The sequence below is a fragment of the Panthera pardus genome, unplaced genomic scaffold (genome assembly GCF_024362965.1).
Source record: "Panthera pardus isolate Hobbes unplaced genomic scaffold, ASM2436296v1 HiC_scaffold_17, whole genome shotgun sequence".
Classification (NCBI taxonomy): Eukaryota; Metazoa; Chordata; class Mammalia; order Carnivora; family Felidae; genus Panthera; species Panthera pardus.
This window is the reverse complement of record NW_026526732.1, coordinates 19,850,983-19,873,715: the sequence shown is the minus strand read 5'-3', so window position 1 is coordinate 19,873,715 and position 22,733 is coordinate 19,850,983. Positions and strand designations below refer to the sequence as shown.

Sequence of the window (22,733 nt, the reverse complement as noted above, 5' to 3'; positions counted from 1 at the left end):
TATTGGGCTTTGGGTTTATTAAGTCCCTGGGAATTATGGATTTTACAAAATTTGGGAATTTTTCAATCATTATGTTTCCATTTAAGTTTTTCTGTATTTTCTTCTCGCACCTGTCCACCCTCCCTGCCCATTCAGAGTTCCAACTGCACATGTACTAGTCCATTTGAGGTTGTTTTCCAGCTCCCTAATGATCTCCTCTTCATTTTTTTTTTTAAGTCTCTTTTTCTCCTTTTCATTTTGGATTGTTTCTATTGTTTTGTCTTCAAATTGACTAATCTGCTCTTCTGCAGTATCTAATATGCCTCGATCCCATCCCATATGCATGTTTTTCAATATTAACATTGTATTTGCAGTTTTAGATATTCTTAAGCTTAACATATTCATTTTTTTTGCTAGCTTCTTGAACACATGGCACACAGTTATAATAACTATTTTAATAATACCTGTCTAATTCCATCATCCATGGTTTTTTTTTTGTTTTTTGTTTTTTTTTGTTTGTTTGTTTTCCTGAGTCCTGTTCAAGTGGCTGGGGTTTTTTTTTTTTTTTTTTTTCTCCTTTTAATGGGACATATTTTCATGCCTGGTAATCTTTATTGGATACCAGTCATTTTGAAACTTACCTGTTGGGTGCTCGTTATATTTGTATTCCTATGAACATTCTTAAGATTTGTTCAGGGAAGCTGTTAACTTACATGGAAATAGTTTATTTCAGCTTCTGCTTTTAAGGTTGTTGGATGGGACAATGAAGCACATGTAGATGGTAAAACTTTCACCCTTACTGAGGGACCAAAATGCCACAAGTGGTTCCCTATGAATTATGAGATTTTTCCAGTCATGCCAGTTGGAACAGACACTACTTTCCTGGTGGGAACAGGCCCCATGTAAGCTCAGAGAACGTTTCACTCTCCTGGTTTTTCCATGGCCTCGGGACATTTCTTCACATGCTCCTACAGATCAGCACTCAGACACTGAGGGCCTACCCTCCAAGGGTCTCCTTCTGCACAGGGCTTTCCCCCTCATACTCTGCGATGGGAAACTTAGCCACAAAGCTTCCCTGGACTCCAGCTCTGTCTCCCCAACTCAAGGGCACCATCAGGCTCTGCCTGGGTTCCCCACCCTATGTCAGAGCCTCATAGTAAGCTAGGACAGTTATAAAGCCTGTCTTTTTTGTTTTCTACCTCTTGGGGAATACTGCCTTTCAATATTGATGTCTTCATCTATTCTATTCAGTTTATTTGTTATTGCATGTGAGAAGGTAAATTCACGTCCTGTTACTGCACCTTGCTGCAGAGCAGAAACTTTTCTAAATCTCATTTGAAAGGCCACTCACTAGAATCATGCCTGAAATCAACGATCCTGGGCCAACGTTCAGGAAATCGACTCTAACACTTGGAGGTTTGCATGCATGATGTTTATTATTGAGTGTTCTGGGTAACTTCTCTGAGTGTAAAGCAAGCAAGTTTGGGCAGAATAAAATAAACTGCAATGCCGTTGTAACAGAGGCCTGAAGAAGCATCCAGAATTGTCCCAGTTATACCCATTCCCTCACATACATGAGTGAGGTGCAGGTTGCTTTTAGGGAGAAGCTCTTCTTGGGGCGAGTGACACAGTGTCTTCCAGTAGCAGAGGGAGCGCCTCTATCCAGAAGGGGTATCTGGATTAGTAGCATTATTCAGCGGCAGGTTATTATGCCACCTGATGAAGTGTTTTAGTATACTCAGGACAACTATTGCTTATTAATTATACAGCTAATCAAAACGGGAATAATTTTTCAGCGAGTGTCATGAAAATACCGTATTTCCTTCGTCTCCCATTTTTTTTTTTTTTTATTTTTTATTTATTTATTTATTTTTTTAATTTTTTTTTTCAACATTTTTTATTTATTTTTGGGACAGAGAGAGACAGAGCATGAACGGGGGAGGGGCAGAGAGAGAGGGAGACACAGAATCGGAAACAGGCTCCAGGCTCCGAGCCATCAGCCCAGAGCCCGACGCGGGGCTCGAACTCACGGACCGCGAGATCGTGACCTGGCTGAAGTCGGACGCTTAACCGACTGCGCCACCCAGGCGCCCCCTTCGTCTCCCATTTTTAAAGAAACTCTACCAGAAATTTCTTCTCAAAGATAATTAAAACTCTAAGTTACGGTTTCTCCAAAATAATGAGGCTCTCTCTGGCAGGGACATTTGGCACCATATCTGCAGGATTCAAATCCTCCATAACTAGTGGGCTCTGAAGAGACAGAACGTTAGGGGACAAAACTGCATCGAAGCTGCAACTTTTAGTAATATTTTCGATGACAGAATAACCATTTCTCTGTAGGCCCTCTGTTCAGAGGGGGCAGGGTAGCAGAGAGCTGAAGAGTGACCACCGGTATAAAGCTTTAATTTTGCAAGATGAATAAATTCTGGGGATTGTGCCTATAATTAACAATACTGTATAGTACACTCACAAATATGTTAGGAGGGTAGATCTTGTACTAAGTGTTCTTGCCACAATCAAGAAATACAATATAATACAATGCGATGCCATACAGAATGATGCAATAGTGTGCAGTCTGAAGCCAGGCTGCTCACATTTACATTATGGCTCCACTCCCTCTGTGCCTTGGACTTTGGGCAAAAGCTCACCTTTCTTCTCCATAAAATGGGCTGATTGTATCCATCACAGAGTCGTGATCTCTAAGTGAGTCAGAGGCAGAATAATGTGGTTGTAAAAAGAGGAAGAGTCTGGCACCAGACTGCATGGGCTAGAATCCTGCCTGACACTTACTAATTTATCTTCACTTTTCCGCCTATTTCCGTGTTTACAAAAAAGAGAGAGAGATTGTATTATTAACAAATTCCTAGGGTGTTTATACGAATTATGTGCACTAATGCAGGAAAAGAGCTTAACAGAGTGCCAAGCATACAGCAAGCTCTCAGCTGGCCTGAGCTCTGATGATGAGATGCCCGGGGGGCTTGCGAATTTCAACCGAATTTGGTGAAGAAGATTAACACTAGAACACGCCCTGCTCTCATGCCCTTGAAGGCTAGCGGATGAGAAGGGCCAGGGCATAAGTAAGGATAAAAATAGGGCAGGGTATGCTGAGAATTTTAACACACATAAAAGCTCTGTGGCAAATTGAGGAAAATGATATGAGTGTCAAAGAGAGATGACAATTAAAGAGCAGGGTATGAAAGGACAGCTAACCTGAGCCATAAGTGGAACGTGGAGAATTTACACCTTCTCACTTGATTGGTTAAATTCTAGGCAACTTATAACTGACCCGACTGCAAAGAGGTGGCTGAGCACCTTTGATGTTATTGTATCTGACTGTGGGACCAAGTGTCCGAAGCCACCCTGAGCTACTAGCTAGGACTTGAAGAAGCAGAAATGCTTCCCCTCTCTCTGCAATAGCCCACCCTGCCTCAGTCCTCTGGGACTCCCTATGCTGGGCGGCAGAGTGTTTACCACAGTTCACTTCCCCATTTCAGCAGATCCCCAAGTAGACCAGAGAGCCCTGCCTGTTCTGTTTGTGCAGGCATGGGGAAGTGAGTATTTCTAACCACTTCCCTATGGAGCAGGGTAGCATTCCTGCCGCCTGAAGCCAAATAACTCTTCCTCAAAAAAGATAAACATAGATTGGAGAGAGGCTGCACCATGGGTAGTTCTAATAAAATACAAGCCCTGTTTCTCAGCCTTTGGAGTTTATTAAACAGAGAACTTGGAAATCCATAAGCTGAGTTGCGGGGCAACTATTTGGATTTGTGACCCTGGAAGGTTGTAGCAAGGGTGGTTAGCCTGGAGTAGGGCGGAGAGCGAAGCCTGCGGTGTGTGGCTAATCGTGCTCTGCCAACCGCCCCACGTCAGGCAAGTAAGTCTCTTTACTTCTCTGCACTTCAGTTTCTTTACCTGTAAAAGGCAATGTTAGCTATCATTATCTGAGTGCTTATGATGTTCCAAACATAACATCTGAGCTAGAGTATTATTCTTCTCCTTTCACAAATGAAGAAAATGGAATTCAGAGAGTATAAATAACCTATCCAGGGTAACTCAGTCAGTATTAAAATTCAAGTTTGTTTCTAAAGCCTATTCCCTAAGGAGCTAGCATGCCTCCCTGAGCCCGGGGTGTACCAGGAATGTAATACATCACTGCTATTACGTAATGGCATTGACCATGATTACCACCTGTCCATAATACGGACAAATATATATATATATATATATATATATATATATATATATATATATATATATATTTATGTAGGGCCAATTGTCCTTTTTGCACTGGCACATATGAATACCATCTTATGGTTTCACAAAGAGCATATTTATCTCTTGGAATCATGGCCTGACCAGAGTTTAGTTGCAGAAAGAAGAGAAATTCTGTTTATGCATGCTGCATACATAGCATAATAAAGGAGAAAGAACACTGGACTAAGAATGAATAAGCATTTCATATTTTAAAAAAATATTATCTCATTCCATCCTTATGTCAACTCCTTTATTTTTATCCTAATTTAATAGATGAGAAAGTAGTCTCTGAGTGGGTGTAGTGATATGTTTGGCTTCAACCAGTGCTCTTTCCTTTAACGCCTCTAGTCTAGACTACACCAGCAGCCAGAAACTCTTGGCAAGACACTTCTCTCTTCTTGGTCTGGGGGTTTTCATCTATAAACTATGGGTGGGCTGAAGATTACTTAATTGCTAAGACTTTTCTTCTCCAAGGGTCTTGGCATCTTGCAACCATTAACAAATGGCTTCAGGGATGGCCTTGGCTCAAGATGAAACTCACCCGTTAATGGGTTGATTGCTTAAAATTGTGCTATTTTTAGCCACTCATCTTCGTATATGCTTCTGGTTATGCATTTGATTCCTTTGATAAGCTTTGGTGTTAAATAATATTTTCTCAGAGTTTGGTCCTCTGCTTTCATTCAGGAGAGTTCTCTGGAAATTTCATCCTTGGGATACATGAGGCAGGGTCTTCAAAATGTCTTCATTTTTTTCCCCACGTATAAAGGGGATGTTTGTAGGGCACTTTTTCAATCATAAAATGGGCTGAAGTTATTTATCTTGCATATAGAAATATAATGAAATTGTTGCCTGATTGTTATCTGTGCAACCCCCAATAACAATAAGATTGGGACAGTCTGCCACACAAAGGCTATGCTGAGTAGAGAGGGCTGGGCATTCATTTGTCAGGAGAGTCGAACGATTTGCTTTTGAGGAAGCTGGTTTTCCCCTGCAGAGCTGGGCTTCTGAGCATTGCCTAGTCCCAAGAGCAGAGGGGATTATTTAAAAATAGTTAATTATGGGGTGCCTAGGTGGCTCAGTTGTTGGGCCTCCGACTTCGGCTCAGGTCATGATCTCACGGTTCCTGGGTTCGAGCCCCGCTTCGGGCTCTGTGCTGACAGCTCATAGCCTGTACACTGCTTCGGATTCTGTGTCTCCCTCTCTCTCTCTGCCCCTCCCTTACTCGCACTCTGTCTGTCTGTCTCTCTCTCTCTCTTTCTCTCTCTCAAAATAAATAAACATTAAACAAAAATTTAAAAATAGTTAATTATTTCTAGGCTCATGGGAGAGCCCAAAGAGTGATCCGGGTTCTAAACCTCAGGTCTGTGCACGGTCAAATTTCTCTATGGTGAAATTGCGTCGGGCCTGCACAATATTTTGCTTCGTTATAATAAGTTTTCAAGTGTTTCCAGTCTAAGCATTTCCAACTTCATTTATTCACATTATCTGCCCACTCTTTGATGGCATTTGGGCTGTCATCTCTGGAACAGGGACTCCTATATGCTGTGCTTTCATCGTGTGCTAAACATTTTACACACATACTTATTTTCAAGACAGAATTGTGAGTTAGATGTTAGCATCTCCTGATCACAAATGAGTAAATTGAGGCTCACAAGGAAGAACTTGCCAAGGCAGGATGACTAATAAATACCTCCATGGACTGGCTGAGCATTAGGCTTGAGTCTTAATAGGTCTTGGTTTTCTTGGATCTGTTTCTTCTGTCTCCAGCGCCTTCTCAAATGAGTGTATGAAGGGCCACTGGATTCTATGACTTGAATGTTTTCTTTCACACGAACAACAGGGACACTGGACTTTTTCGTCACAGACTTCATTCATTATTAGCTAAACTTGAGCGACTAGGGTGCCCTGATCTTGCCTTCCCTGCAGGGATCTCCCGCACTGCCCTGTATTCATTTCTGGCCCCGCCCTTTTCAAGCCCTTAGCAAATTCAGTTCGTCCCTAATGTCTCCTTAGTTATAATTGAAAGAACTTGTTCAGCGGGGAGAAGACCTGGAGAGAGGCGACATCGCATAATAATCCATCTTCAAATAACTGAAAATCCAAGAGAGAATAAATAGTGTGTATGGCTCTGAAGAGTAAAGCCAGGTAGAGCGGACCTGATACACGGCTGCAATTTTTCAGAGCTGCCCATCAATCCTAGCGTCAAATCCAGTCCCTCCGAGATCCTCCCCGGACACCCAACTGCTAGGTTCCCACCTGGATTTGGAGACCTGAACTCACCGCGTCAGCGGCCCCACCCGCGGCCGCAGAGTCGCTGTGGAGGAGCCGGGATCTGCCCCCGCCCGGCAGCAGACGCTTGGCCGCCGTCTCCTGGCAACAGCAGACGCGGAGCCGGGCCGGGCCGAGGCCGGCTGCTCGCTCCGAGCTCAGTCCGCGCAGGGGTCCTGGGGCCTGAGTCCGCCTCTGCCATGGCCTCCAAACAAGCCAAAAAGAGAGAAGTGCATCGTATCAATTCGGCGCACGGATCGGATAAATCTAAAGAGTAAGGGACCTTTGCCTGCCCATCCCACCCCTGGCCTAGCCTCTTGGCCTGTACCCTCCTCCCCGGGCTGCTTCCCTGCAGCAGGCTCTGCCAGGGCGGGAGTGGGGCTGGCCTGCTCGCTGCTTCTCTATCCTCGCTGGGAACCCCATGCCTGTCTTGATCCGTTCCCTTCCCAGAGCCCCTGGTTTCCCTGACTCAGCTGCCCAGCTACACTTCCGGTTTCCATCCGTGAACCCCCCTCTCTACCCGCCCCTCCTCACTTCCTTCATAGGCCACCCTGGCTCTTAGAAGGGTTGCAGCTGCCTTAAGGAAGAGGCATAGCTCAAAGGCTGTCCAGTTATGGTCACGTCTGGCCCCAATAATGACAGACAGAGACAGAGATAGAGAGACAGAAAGAGAACTTTGACCTTAATGCTTAATGGTGATTCCCTATTTTGTATCTGCCTCAGTAGGACAAGTAAAGGCCTTTAATCAGATGCCATCAGATGTAAAATGGTTTTAAAAAGTTAAAACTATATCAATATGTAGTTCACGTTACTAATATAACTCCTCTTCCGCACTCATCCCCATGTTCCTGATTCCCTAGTCCCCAGTTCTGTCTTTCTTTGTAAGCAGGCTTCCAACTACCTGGCAGATAACCCATTCATTTTATTAACTTAAATTTCAGGTACTATATTACATACATAAGTGATTTTAACAAGATCGCTCTCCTGCTAAATACCAATGTAGGTCAGGTCATTTCAACATTTACTAATAACTTCCATTCTTATAGGTACAAGGCCTACAAGGTCCTATAAGATCAGGCTCTTATTACATTTCTAACTTTACCACCTCCTTGTTCACATACTAGTCTCCTCTCCACTCCCTGGAATACCCCTGTGCTGTTCCTACCTCGGGGCCTTTGCACTTGCTATTTCTGCTGCTTGAAAGCGCTTCCCCCAGATTTTTGTATGGTTTTCTCCTTCATCTCCTTTAAGTGTGTACCTAAATGTCATTTTCTCATGTCAGCTTCTTTGGCCAACTGTTTTAAAATCACAACACCCATTTTCCTGCTAAAACCAAAAGCCAAAACAAGCAAACAAAACAAACAAACAAACAAAAAAAGCCCTCCATATTTTCCTTTCCTGCTTTATTTTTCTTAAAATTTTTGTTCATTTAAAATATTACATATTTTACTCTTTAAAAATTATGTTTCTTTATATGTCTTCTGGATAGAATGTAAGTTCCATGACGGTGGCGCTTTTTCTTTTTCTATTTGATACACTGTTGACTCCTTAGTACCTAAAGTGATTCCTGGATCATAGGTAGCAGACACTCAAAAATGCTTATTTAATGAATGAATGACAGTGATTAAATAAGAGATTATGAAAGGGTTGCAAAAGAATTATTGAATATATTAAAAAAACCCTAGTCAATGATGATTATAATTAATGCATGTTGAAGGCTTATAACTCTTAAGGAGTTTGGGGGAAAATCTTTGAGTTTAAAGAGTTTATATCCTGGGAGAGATGAGATTGTTAAGGAAAAAAATAAAATGATCAAACGAGATACCATAAAGCACAGTACATGGCCTGGTCCTATGATGGTTGTGTCACGTGAGAGAGATAAGGTGCTTACTGATAAGATGCTAACTCTCTCCTCTCCAGCACTTCCCATTTCTTTTTGAGATGATAATGTTATTTCTAACATGTTAATTTTTTTCCAGAAAACATCTGAGTTGAATTATGTCAATAAAATTGAACATATATATTTGTGAAAATATGTCAATAAAACTGAACATATATATTTGTGAAATATTTTGCCCTAAAAGGCAAATAGGTACACAAAATCTAGGCTTTGCCAGAAACTATCTATTGAGGATTAAACATCAAACCATTAGATTTTACTGTAGCATTGTGTGACAGAATGTGAAGTTTGTTATAAATCAAGTCGGCCCTCTAAGTTTAACTGAAAATCCAATCATAGCTACCAGGCTTAGTTGTCATTAAAAGATAAGGTACCACCCAGCATGGGGCCTAGAGATCGAAGTCTGTCAAGGCTCCAGTATAATTGTCGTTTGAAACGTGCTGGGGGCATTTATACTAAGTTTTACATATTATTTTACCACACCTTGCAGTTACACAGCTAATAGTTGCAACCAACTCTACTGTGGTGCTAGATCTGGAAATGAGAGAAAAGGTCTGCAGAGCCTTGAAAATACCAATCGCCAGCCTACCTCTTTTATTCACTAAAATTATGTGTCATAATGGGGACATGTCTGGCTTTTGCCTAGCATGCTGGCTAGTACTGAGCATTACCACTTGTTGATTAAATGAGCTCATAGGTTAGGGACCTGGCTTGATTTCCATCCCTTCTGGGTTGGATTAAAGCCTGGTTCTCCCTCCCTTTCTAATCCGATCTGCTGTTGGCAAAGTGCGAAAAATGAGATGTTACAACTGAGAAAGCAGAGGCATCTATGTCCAGCTCTGACCAAATTCAGAAGTAAATGTGACTTTGAATCATTAATACAAGTTATGCCAGAGAGCTGAATTGTCAGTCTTGACATTAGGTGAACTTATTATCATTTGCTCTGTTTCCCTGTATCAGGAAGAATGGCATCTCTGTTACATGGTTCATTCTGACACTAATTTTTTTGTGACATTGGACATGTCATTTTTCTATTCTGACATTCGGTGTTTTTCTTATTTAAATGAAGAACCATCTAATTAAAATTGCTCCCAATGCACTCTGTCCTTCCTTCTCTGCTTTATTTTTCCCTCCAGCAACAAACTTACATGACTTCATCAGATTTTTTAAAAACTCCAGTGTCTCCGTAATGAGGGAGGGATTTTGTTAGAGTTAAGCATTTCAAACTTTGATTTAGTTTATGGTTTCTAATAGAAGTTGTCTTTTTAGGGGCGCCTGGGTGGCTCAGTCGGTTGAGCGTCTGACTTGGGCTCAGGCCATGATCTCACGGTTTGTGAGTTCGAGCCCTGTGTTGGGCTCTGTGCTGACAGCTCAGAGTCTGGAGCCTGCTTAGGATTCTGTGTCTCCCTCTCTTTCTGCCCCTCCCCTGCTCATGCTCTGTCTGTCTCTCTCAACAATAAATGTTAAAAAAAAAAAAAAAAGGTTAAAAAAAAAAGAACTTATCTTTTTAAAATTCCATCTTCAGGAAAAATCGTTGCCATAACAAATGTCACAAGTTGCAGCTCTCCTTATCAAATAGCTAATGATAAATAGAAATTATGAACCAATCTAACCAATTTGAAAACCAACTGGCATGGAAAAGACACTTTCATTGTTAGATGCTATGAGAAAGATATGTAGTGACACCAAGTCAAAAATTTGATTTTCTTGGAAGTACTAAATATAAGCCTTTGGTAGGTCACGGATAACTTAAAAGAGAGAAAAGGAAGCATGAATTTTAAGTATTCATAGCTATTAGAAATGTTCAAGCTTATACTTTTTAACACTAAATTCTTTGGAACTTTAATGGACAGTATGAGAAAGGGAAATAATTGAGTGTTTATGGTCAACAAAATTTTGTTTCACTTCCAATAGCACAAACCAAGTCAAATGAACAGACAACCTCTTAAACTAACAAGAATTATTCCACCTTGTAGATTCTTAGTGATGATGAAATATCATTAAACCTCTTTCCAAAACAGAATGAGATGTATTTCATAACGCCCGAGTTAATCTATCCTTAGTGCCTTAAGTGCATATCTAAATTTTGTAGATTTCTCAAAAAAGATCACCACATCAGCCTATGTGAAAATTTGAAAACAGAACTATTAGAAAAGCCCAATTGTGATGGGTATTATGAAAACAACATAAAATAGAAGATACATATCTTACTGAGGATTAAATTAAGTGGGTTCTTGGTTATCAGAGGTTCACGAGGGAGAGCTGGTTAAATGAAAACATGCATATGTTCCTCCACCTTCAGAGATCAGGAAAGAAATTCCTCACCAGAGAGTGGAAAGCTTCCTTCTAGCCCCATGTCCAGTCCTCACAGCTCCACAGAGAAAGGCAAAGGTAAAAAGACCAGGAGAGGAGGAAACAACCCAGGGCTCACACTGAGTTTTGTGATTTCCCCAGGTGACCTCTGTGGACCCCAACAACTAAAGTCAATTAACAAATTTGAAAGGTCAGCTCCTGTGACAGATGCTTCCCTAGGGGAAAGCTTGTTCTTTATGTTCGTTTCTGAACTGTTCAATGAGCACTGCTCATGCCCAAGTCACCGGTAGGTCTGGGAGGACAAGGAGTTGTGAAACATGGTGTCTTCTCTCCAGGGTTATGTAATCGGGGAGCACAAAAAAAGCCCTTAAGATTCATACAGAAGTAACTAAGAAGCATATGGTGATGCCACACTGGTCAGGAGGTACTTGTTAGAAATCATGGAAGGAGCCATATGTTGGCTTGGGGTTAGATTAGAGACATCGTGAGATTCCTAAAATGAGGGCTCTATGAGGCAGAGGAGAGGAAGATCATTTCCAACTAGAGCTGGTCTGTCCTCACTCCTCTAACAGCCAATGCCCAAATCAGAAGGCACAGGTTAGCGAGATGGTCAGTGCAGCCAACAGGAACGTTTAGGTCCCAGAAAGCCATCCTGATGGCTGGTATAGACAGTCTGTGTATGAATGGACTGGCACATAAGGCGCCCAGAATGAATATGCAGCAGAATGAGAGGGACAGACCAAGGGATTTAAACTATATTAAGGGATTTAAACTATGAGGGAAAACATAGATATTTTTCTATATTAAAATGATGCTTTATGAGGAATAATTCAACAATCGTCTGCATGGACTTTATGCTGGATTAAGAATCATAGCAAAGAAATAAATAGTGGTCTGAGATGATGGAGAATGCCTAATTTGGGGAACTCTTGATGGTAGCGAGGAACATTTTTAAAGGGGGAGTGGATGGGTGCAGAGCTTAACTATAAGGTGACTGAAGTCAAAGACTACAAAACCCAAATTTCTGATCTTCTATTGCCGTGGTAATATTTGTTGTGATGTCCAGCTATGACGCCACTCTGTCTGAAAAGACAAGGGGAAAAAAAAAGTGTAAATAAAATTCAGTGACAAATTTCTAAAGGCCTTGTCTGGTCTATCTTTGCATTCTCTCGGGGCCTGGCACAATGCGTGTTTAATAAATGTGTGTATGATTTAACTGAGTTGAACCGGAAACCTGGTGTGGCAGCTTGGCCATAAAACCCTCTGAGTCAGAACCAGAGAAAGGCTTCGAGAGCCAGAGGGGAGGGGGCCTGTCAGTCATCCCCAGAATGCAGGGCGACACTTGGCATAGGTTAGGGCACTACATAAATGTCCGTTGCATAGCTTTAAATATAATATCTCAGCCCAAAGTCCTGCTTCATGAGGATAGAAGTATCACGTTCATCTTGGTCGGGTCTGCCATTAATCCTCCCTTTAAAATAAACCTCATCTAAGCACTTTTTAAATAATTTATTCAGATTTGACATGGTTTAAGAATCATCTCTGACAGTGAAATCTTTTTTTTTTTTTTTTTAAACACCCAATTTTTAGTTTGTTTAGTTTTGGAGAAGAAATAGTTCCCTCTAAAGTTGACTCAGTAACATTACTAAGGAAGTAGAAGTTACCTTAAAAAGATTTACATTTATAAACTCCTGTAGAATTTGTACTTTATTGTTACCTAAAAACATAATCGAATGTGTACTTTGAAACTAGTAATGTTGTTGCCAGTGCTTCTCAGATGAGCAAACTAATATTGCCTCCATCAAAAGTGATTATTTAAAAGTAGTTTAATGGACTTTAACATTTCCTTGACATTTCCAGGTCACAGCTTATTTAATTCAAGGGATTAAATAATTTACAAACTGATTATACTACTTAATGTGAGATAAAATGACTAAAAACTGTATCTAAGATTTGTATAATTTGATATAATATGTGGAATGTGAAAGATTGGATAGAAATATTACTAATCTTTCTCACTTTCATCCCAACAAAGAACATACGCATACGTTGTCATAAAAAGTATCCAACTAGGTGTTTTGAAGCTGTACTAACAATCCTCCAGGGATAGGTCCAGGCTGATTAATTACAAGTTCTGGGGCTATAGCTCTGTTGAGTTATATGGCTGAATTAACACAAGCCACATGTTTAAAGTAAACAACTTTTATTTTGAATGGTTATTTTGTTTGTTTTTTGTTTTTGCTGGTGTCAATATGAATGTGATGGTCCAAATATTTTGTGATTATTTTTATTCCGTCTTTCTGATACGATGAATATTAGACTTATATATGTTACTTCCGTTGAAGTTCTTAAAAACCCAGTGTGCCCTTTCTGCCCTCATTTCTTCACCTCTCAGTATTCACTCCAGGCTCTGTGGTTTCCATCCACAGCCTCCATGGAGACTCTCAGAGGCCGGGTCAGCTCAGAGCTTCTCTGTTCTCTACCCCTTCAGACTTTTCTACAGTGTTTGTTTCCGAGTAGAACTGCAAACTGGGGTATGCAGAAGAGCTACCTACTGAATCTGAGGGAAGGAGAGGTACCCAGGGTAGTTATAAATTAGTGAGAATGTGTCTACAGCTCATCAAACCTTGTGGAATCAGAGGCAAAAGGAGTGGAAGCAGGAAGAACTCCGGACTTTTGTGCCTGTGTTAGTCTGGGTCAGAAACACAGTGAGAGTTTAACCAGGTAAGGTCAAGGTCAAAGGTGAAGTCTGTACCGCATGCAGTCCCAAGAGGGCCCATCCTGCGTACTATTATAATGAATTGGAAATTAGAGACAAAGCCTCACGTTTGTGCCACCTTGGGTCAAAGTCCAGTAGGAATTTAGGACTGGTTTCTACCATAGACAGAGAATAGGTTATGAAGATAGCAGCTGGAGTTGCAGTTAAAAAAAAGTCAGTTGGAACCTGTGCACGTACAAGCCTGTGGGTCCTGCATACCTGTTGTTTCTTCAGTGGATTTTGCTTAAAGTCATTGTAGACACTGTTTCATGTATTTGCACACCATGTTTTATGTTTGTGCTTTATAAATACCAGCTTTGCGGCTGGAGGGTAGGGTGTCAGATCCTGGCAGTTGGGAAGCTTAAGATCCCAGTGGCCTTCGTACTTGGGCTTTTGAGTGAGAAACTTCTTGTTCTACTCTCCCAGTTGCTCCTGTCCCTCCAGAGGGTTCAGCTGCCTAACAGGGGAGCATGTGTCACTGCAGCTGAATCTCACCTTTCTTGCCCTCTCCTAGAGGCCTCCTTTCTCTCTGGCCTACCTGTCTTGTTTTCTTTCTTCTACCCCCCAAATTAAGTCATTCTGGAACGGTCTTACTTCCCTCTCCTCTCATTGCCTTTCTTGTCTCTCCTTTGATCATCTAAAACAGTCATTCCTGATCAAAGTCGACTAAATTAGCATCAGTGGTACTTACTGTGTAATTGAGCTCAAGTTCAAGTGGACAAATCTGCTTGGATGTGCTCTACTATTCCAAGTTAAATATATCCACAATGGAGGTGATGGTTTTGTTTGTTTGTTTGTTTTCTCCCAAGTGTACATATTTCCCATGTCTTTCATTTTAAAGAATCTTGTTACCATCCTCGCTGACACTCTGACTCCACAGTTCAGTCGTACTTGACTTTTCCCTCCTCTTTGCCCATTGCGTCTAGGTGGTCTCTACGTTCTTTTGATTTTACCTTCAAATTTCTTCTCTAGCCTGGCTTAGCCTTCATTTTCTTCCTTGTCATTTTCTAGTTTGGGCCTTTAATAACTCCAGGTGGAACCACTGAAAAAGCATTCTAATTTCCTTGTCCTTCAGTCTAATTTCCAATCTTCTTTATATGCAATACTGTTAGTAATCTTACCCTATTCCACTAGTAGGTTGTTCCTGCTTTGAAAAAAAAAAAGAGAAAAAAAGAAAGAAAGAGAGAGAGAGAAAGAAAGAAAGAAAGAAAGCTAGAAAGAAAGAAAAGGAAAGAAAGAAGAAAGAAAGAAGGGAGAAAGTAAAAGAGATTGAGAGAGAGCAAGCAAGCTGGTTGATAGGGCCACAACCAGCTTCAACTCCCTCTTATTTTCTGTTACCAACCAAATACTAATATACTATTTACATTTTCCCACTTTTCTGTCTCTGTGTCTCTCCCCATTCTCTTTTCTCTGCTTACAGTTGCTTTCACCCTACCCTATAATTCTGTGCACGTCTTAAGACCTACTTTTCCTCGCAGCCATCATTGATTTGCTAACTTGGAAGCCACTATCCCCTTTTCTGTGCCGATAAAGCACTGAGTTTTTAACTTTTCTTGAGCTCTTTCGCTTTTGCCTTTGCAGTTCCCTTACTGTGTGTATTTATTCTCACTACTTTTAAGTTATTTGAGAATAAAGCCGAGTCTTACTTATCTTCATGTTCACTCAAGCACAATGTATTGAAAAAAAGAGATAAATGTTGAACTTTTAAAATTAAGTGCCCAATTAAATAATTTGAACGAAACCAAGGGAATGAAAGGTCAACACGACAACGTGGCTTTATTTTTAATTTAAAGATTGTAATTTAATTTATTAATGTAATTTAATTTAAATGTAATTTAATTTAATTAATTATTAATTAATTTAATTAATGTAATTTAAATTAAATGTAATTTAATTTAAATCTTTTTTTAAGATTGTAGTTTATTTCCTTACCTATTTGATACTTCTGAAGATCGCGGCTGGCTCAGAATGCCCCAACGCAAATTAAGTCGATTGTGCAATTCCGTTCATGTTCTAATTCCTTCAGGATACTTACTGACACTACTTCAGAAGGCATGCTGATTGCACGTTGCACAAATAAACTGCCTCCCACTATGAATAAAATCATGTCTTTACACTGAACAGCGTGCTTGAAGAAAACAATGACAAAATTCCAGACCCTCATTTTATTGAAGTTTTAATCCCTACAGTGAAAATAAAACCATTAAAGCACGTATAGGACTGTGTGTATGTAAATCAGATTCTGATTTTTTTTTTTTTTTTTTTTGCTCAAAAGTCTCTAATGACTTTGTATCAGCTAAAGTTTTCTTTGAAGGTTTTCAACTCTTATACATTTTCTACTGTATTATATAATCTTAATTGATGTAAGAATTTTTAAAAACCATTTTGTCATCTTTGCAAGGTATGTAATTAATGTGTTTTTAAGTTTTAAAAGGTTATTTTATTCATGTTCTATTAAAAATTGGATTGTAAAATACAATTCAATAATTATTTATCTATCATTATTTATATAGTTTTGACTTCTTCCCCTATCCAAACTATGGAGGGCATTTAATTTACCAGGAATAGGTATACATGAAAGACAGAAATGTAGACGAAATATGTTTTACTGCATACAAATCAGTAATCAAATATATCATAAAATGTCGATTTAATTTTACTGTGTATTATGACTCTAGGAACATATAACATTGCTATCATAGTATGTTATTTGGAGTTTCCTTAATTTGCCTCTTATTACTCCCAGTCTCGTTTTTTTTTTTTCTTCTTTCTTTTTAAAAGTAGGTTTACTGATATAAATCTGATATGCAGTAAATCACAGATATTTAAAGGATATGTTTTGATAAGTTCTGAAGTGCATGCACACATGTGAAAATGTCAACATGATTAAGATAATGAACAGGTCTACCATTCAAAAAGGTTTCTGTGATTTATTGGTGATCCCTACCTTCTGTCCCTTCCTGACTACAGTCTCCAGGCAACCACTGTTCTGTGTTCTGTCACTATAGATTAGTTTTCATTTTCTAGAGTTTTATATAAATGGAATCATAAACTATGTATCTTTTTTGTATGACTTCTTTCACTCATTATAATTATTTTGATATTTTTCCGTGTTGTTGCTAGCAGTTGGTGAAGAATTGGTATTATTTTTCCCTTGAATATGTAGTAGACTTCACCAGTGAAACCATTGGGGCCTGAAGTTTTCTTCGTTGGGCAAGTTTTTAATGATAAATTCACTTTTTTAAATAGACACATGGATATTCAGTATGTCCAACCCAATCTATCTGTTCTTTAGTGAGTATTCTTAGTTTATATCTTTCAAGGAATTGATCCATTTCATCTAGGTTATCGACTATATAAGTAGAGTTGTTTGTAATATTTCTTTATTATCTTTTTTTATTTTTTTATTTTAGAGACAGAGTGTGTGTGTGGGGGGGAGCCAAGGAGAGAGAGAGAGAGAAAGAGAGAGAGAGAGAGAGAGAGAGAGAATCCTAAGCAGGTTCCACACTCAGCATGGAGCCCAGTGCAGCCTCTATCCTAGAACTCTGGGATCATGACCTGAGCCAAAATCAAGAGTTGGGTGCTCAACTGACTGAACCACTCAGTTGCCCCATTTGTTATCCTTTTAATATCTAGAATCTGTAGTGATGACCCCACGTTAGCTTCTGATATTGGTTGTTTGTGTCTTCTCTCTTATATTCCTGATCAGTCTGACTAGAGTTTGATTAATTTTGATGATCTCAAAAACTGAATTTTGGGTTCATTGATGTTTCTCTATAATTTTTCTGTTTTTTGTTTTTGTTGATTTGATCTAATCTTAACTTCCTCATTTGATTTACTTTATAATTTTCTAGTTTAAGGTAGAAACTGAATATATTGTTTTGAGACTTGTATTCTTTCCTAATACAGATATTTTTTCTATAAAATTTCCTTTATGTATTGCTTTAGTGGCATCCTGTAAATCATAATATGTTTTTTTTTTTTCATTTTCATTCAGCTCAAATACTGCCTAACTTCCTTTTTGATTTCTTCTTTAACATATTGGTTAATCATAATTGTTTTGTTTAGATTCTAAATATCTTTGAATTTTTCAGATTTTTTTCTTAGTGATTTCTAGTATAACTCCATTGGTCAGAGAAGATACTTTTTATAAATTGAATTATTTAAAATGTTTTTAATCTTTATTTATTTTTGAGAGAGAGAGACAGAGACAGAGACAGAGCATGAGCAGGGAAGGGGCAGAGAGAGAGGGAGACACAGAATGTGAAGCAGGCTCTAGTCTCTGAACTGTTAGCATGGAGCCTGATGTGGGGCTTTAAGTCACGAACCATGAAATCATGACCTGAGCTGAAATCAGACACTGAACCAACTGAGCCACTTAGGCGCCCCATAACTTGGATTATTTTAAATTTTCTGAGACATCCTATGTCTCAGATTATGGTCTATCTGGATAAATATAATGTATATTCTCGAAAAGAATGTACATTCTGTTGTGATGAAATGTTCTCTAGCTGCCTTGGTCTCCCCCAAACTCTCATCTGCCCCTCTACTCAAGGAATCTGCTGAGATATGCCTGGATTACCTCTCTCTGCACTGCAGTCCAAACTTCTCTCACAATCATAAGCTAAGGCAACGATAGGGCTCCCCTCATGTGCTTCCCATGTTTTCAGAATCACCATCCCTCATCACTTGATGACTGTCCTGAAAACCAGTTTCATGTGTTTTGCTCAGGTGTTTGGTTGTCTGAGGTGGAAGGATAAATCCAGTCCCTGTTATTTTAATTGACGTGAACATAATATCACTTAGGTTTATTACTTAAATTTTACATTTGATTTCTAAATATTAAGATGGGAGGTGTTAAAGCAGCATTTACACATATATATCCACAAGTCACATATTGTAAGTATGGATATAATTCTTTCCTTAAAACTGAAATCCCAGATTATATGTAATTGCCCTGTATATCATCTTCTACAAGATTGTTTTTTGTTGTAGTAGAGACATCTCATTATAAGAATTTTAACTAAAAGAATGCAACTTACATATGTGATAAGGAAGATCTTTTTTTAAATTTTTTTTTTTTTTAACGTTTATTTATTTTTGAGACAGAGAGAGACAGAGCATGAATGGGGGAGGGTCAGAGAGAGGGAGACACAGAATCTGAAACAGGCTCCAGGCTCTGAGCTGTCAGCACAGAGCCCGACGCGGGGCTCAAACCCACGGACTGCGAGATCATGACCTGAGCCGAAGTCGGCCGCTTAACCGACTGAGCCACCCAGGCGCCCCAAGGATGATCTTAAATCACACACATCTTCATAATTTTTATCACTGTGCTCCCTTTTGGGTTGTATTGCAACTTCGTTCTTCCTCAAGCTTCCTATTTTAAACCGATGGTCCGTTCTGGGTAAACGTTAAATAATATATATCTATTAATAAAATGTTCATCTCTGTGCAATGGGCCAAGTCAACACTATCTAGAAAATAAAGTCCAAGCTCATCAGCAAGGCCCTCGGTGGGGAGCTGCCTGCCTGCTGACCTAGTGTTTCTCTCCAACCTAATTTCCCCACTGCTTTTTACTCATCCTCATGCAGTGCTGAAAAGCTCCTAGTTCTCTGCACCCACTCTGTTTCTTGCCCCTGTACGGTTGCTTGTGTCCTTCTCTTTCCTTACTGATGCCCTTTCTGCTTTTACCACCTGGAAAATTTCTCGTTGCCTTTCAAAACAGCTCAGATGCTATTTATCGCAGGACGTTTTTCCTAATTGCCTCACATGAGGCACAATGCCCCCCTCTTTGCCATCTGTGAATACTTCCATCTCTGCGTCTACCACATTATATTGAGATAATCTGTTTACCTGTTTGAATTCCAAAATAAACTCAAGAGCAGAGATATATGTATATTTTACGGGTCTGTAACCCTCTCATCTAGCACAGTGCTTGTCACAGTACAGGTGTTCAATAAATGTTAGTTAAAAATAAGTGAACTGTCAGTTGATTGAGATTCCTTTCTCATTCTGAAACGGTATTCTTCTAAAATGTTTTAGTCTCCAGACAGATCTTCGTTAAAACAATTTGATCTTCGTGAAAATAATTCTGCATTCTCAGTTTCTTGTCTACCTATGGCATAGCTTATAGTGAGTTGTTCCCTGATGTAAGGGCCACACTTTCTGTTCCTTCTCAGTTTGGGACTTTTAAAGTTTGTTTCTGGATGTATCCTTGCAAGGGACTGAATGTTTGTGTACTCTGAAATTTGTATATGGAAACCCTAATCCAAATGTGATGGTGTTGAATATGGGGCATTTGAGAGGTAATGAGGTCATGAGGGTGACGCTCTCATGAATGGGATTCGTGTCTTTTAGCTCTTTCCACCATGTGAGGACACAATGAGGACACAGTGAGGACACAATGAGGACACAGTGCAAGCCAGAGGACAGCTCTTCTCAGACCCTGACCATGCTGGCACCTTGATGTTAGACTTCCGGCCTCCAGAACTGTTGAGGAATAAATTTCCATTGTTTATAAGCCACACAGTCTATGGTAGTCTGTTACAGCAGCCCAAGCTGACTAAGGCAATCCTTATTTTCTCAAATACATTTATCTCCAAATTCTTTCCTACAAAGTCTACAGTTGCTCAGCATTATTCCTGAAGAAAAAACAGGCACACAGCGTCCAGCAGAATTCCCTTTTTTACTTCTCTCATTCATTTTTGAGAGTTTTTAAAAACACAAAGTTACTGTTATCATTATGTGTTAGTAGGAGATACGTTTCAGAATTCTACCAAAATGTATTGACTTGTTTGCCATTAGTACTTGTAGCCCCCAGTTTCAATCTGGGTTCATTTCCCGTTTTCCTGAGATAAATCCTTCAGCAAATATTTTTGTAGGAATCTATGCTGGTAAACTCATAATTTTAAATGTTTTTATTTAATTTTAGAGAAATGTTTCTGCTTCACACTTAAATAAGAGTGTAATTGGATCTTAATTCCAAGATCGACAGTTATTTTACCTCAGCTCTAAAGATATCACTTCATTGCTTTCAGTGTCTGTTATTGCTGTCAATTTGATTGTTTTTATATTAAGGTAACTTGTCATTTTTTAATGTAGATAGATTTTCACTTTCATCAGTTACCTACAATTTAAGTCGAATTATCTGGATGCAGATTTCCATTCCCTGACTTCCCATTTATCCTTTATTATTCCCTGATGTACTTTTTCCCATCTGAGGACATGTCTTCCATCAATTCTGAACATTTTTCAGCAGTCAAATCTTCTAATATTTCTCTCCACCCCCATTTTAACTATTTATCTGCCTGGGCCTTCTATTAGGCATACACTGGAGGTTTTTTTCTTTTTAAATTTTTTAAAATGTTTTTATTATTTATTTATATTGAGAGAGAGGGAGAGAGCATGCACGCATGAGTAGGGGAAGGGCAGAGAGAGGGGGAGAAAGAGAATCCCAAGCAAGCTCTGTGCTGTCTGCCTGGAGCCCTATGCCAGCTCAGTCCCATGAACCATAAGATCGTGACCTGAGGCAAAATCAAGAGGCGGAAACTCAACCAACTGAGCCACCCAGGCGCACCTGGAGTTTTTCAATCTATCCACCTGTTTAGTTCACTGTTTCTATCTCTTTATCTATCTATGCAAACACTTGATTTTTTTAAACATTTTTATTTAAATTTCAGTTAGTTAGCATACAGCCTCATGTTAGTTTCAGGTGTACAATATAGTGATCCAACACTTCCATACATCACCCGGTGCTCATCACAAGTGAACTCTTTAATCCCTATCACCTATTTCACCCATACACCCACCCACCTCCCTTCTGGTAGCCATCAGTTTGTTCTCTCTAGTTAAGAATCTGTTTCACAGTGTCTGGGTGGCTCAGGTGGTTAAGCATCCAACGTCAACTCAGGTCATGGTCTCACGGTTTGTGGTTTGAGCCCCACATCAGGCTCTGTGCTAACAGCTTGGAGTCTGGAGCCTGCTTCAGATTCTGTGTCTCCCTCTCTCTCTGCCCCTCCCCAGCTTGTGCTCTGTCCCTCTCTCAGAAATAAACAAAAAACAATAAAAACATTTTTTTAATTAACAAAAAGACTCTGTTTCACAAAACAGATGAACGTAGGGGAGGGGAAGAAAAAATGAGATAAAAGCAGAGAGGAGACGAACCATAAGAGACTCTTAAATATGGAGAACAAACTGAGGGTTGCCGGTGGGGTGTTGGGTAGAGGGATGGGAGAAATGCGTGATGGGCATTAAGGAGGGCACTTGTTGGATGAGCACTAGGTATTACATGTAAGTGATGAATCACTAAATTCTACTCCTCAAATCATTATTACACTATATTTTAACTAACTTGGATTTAAATTTTAAAAAAAATTTAAAAAAGAGTGTGTTTCAGGGGTACCTGTGTGGCTCAGTCAGTTAAGCATCTGACTTTGGCTCAGGTCATGATCTCATGGTTTGTGAGTTTGAGTCCCACATCAGGCTCTCTACTGTTAGCATGGAACCCTCTTGAAATCCTCTGTCCCCCATCTTCTCTGCCTCTCCCCCACTCATTCTTTCTCTCTCTCTCTCTCAAAAATAAATAAATATTTTTTAAAAAGGGTCTGTTTCAAACACTTGATTAAAAAAATTACCTTCTTTTATTTTAACTTATTTTTTAAAATTTACATCCAAATTTGTTAGCATATAGTGCACCAATGATTTCAGGAGTAGATTTCTTAGTGCCCCTTCCCCATTTAGCCCATCCCCCCTCCCACAACCCCTCCAGTAACCCTCAGTTTGTTCTCCATATTTATGAATCTCTTCTGTTTTATCCCCCTCCCTGTTTTTATATTATTTTTATTTTCCTTCCGTTATGTTCATCTATTTTGTCTCTTAAAGTCTTCATATAAGTGAAGACATATGATTTTTTTCTTTCTCTGACTAATTTCACTTAGCATAATACCCTCTAGTTCCATCCACGTGGTTGCAAATGGCAAGATTTCATTCTTTTTGATTGCCGAATAATACTCCACTGTATATATATACCACATCTTCTTTATCCATTTATCCACTGATGGATATTTGGGCTCTTTCCATACTTTGGCTATTGTTGATAGTGCTGCTATAAACATGGGGGTGCATGAGTCCCTTCGAAACAGCACACCTGTATGCCATGGATAAATGCCTAGTAGGATAGTTCTATTTTTAATTTTTTGAGGAACTTCCATACTGTTTTCCAGAGTGGCTGCACCAGCTTGCATTGCCACCAACAATGCAAAA

At 39.6% G+C, this 22,733-nt stretch overlaps 1 protein-coding gene across 3 annotated transcripts in view; it reads left to right on the top strand.

The window, feature by feature from the left end:
* Positions 1-6,570: 6,570 nt before the first annotated feature.
* ADGB (androglobin) overlaps positions 6,571-22,733 on the top strand; it is a 162,577-nt gene continuing 146,414 nt past the window's right edge. For all 3 annotated transcript variants that reach the window (XM_019425030.2, XM_019425029.2, XM_019425028.2), the window contains exon 1: positions 6,571-6,775. In XM_019425030.2, coding sequence (XP_019280575.2) covers positions 6,702-6,775 — 74 coding nt within the window. In that variant the 5' untranslated portion in view covers positions 6,571-6,701. The remainder of the gene's footprint in view (positions 6,776-22,733) is intronic.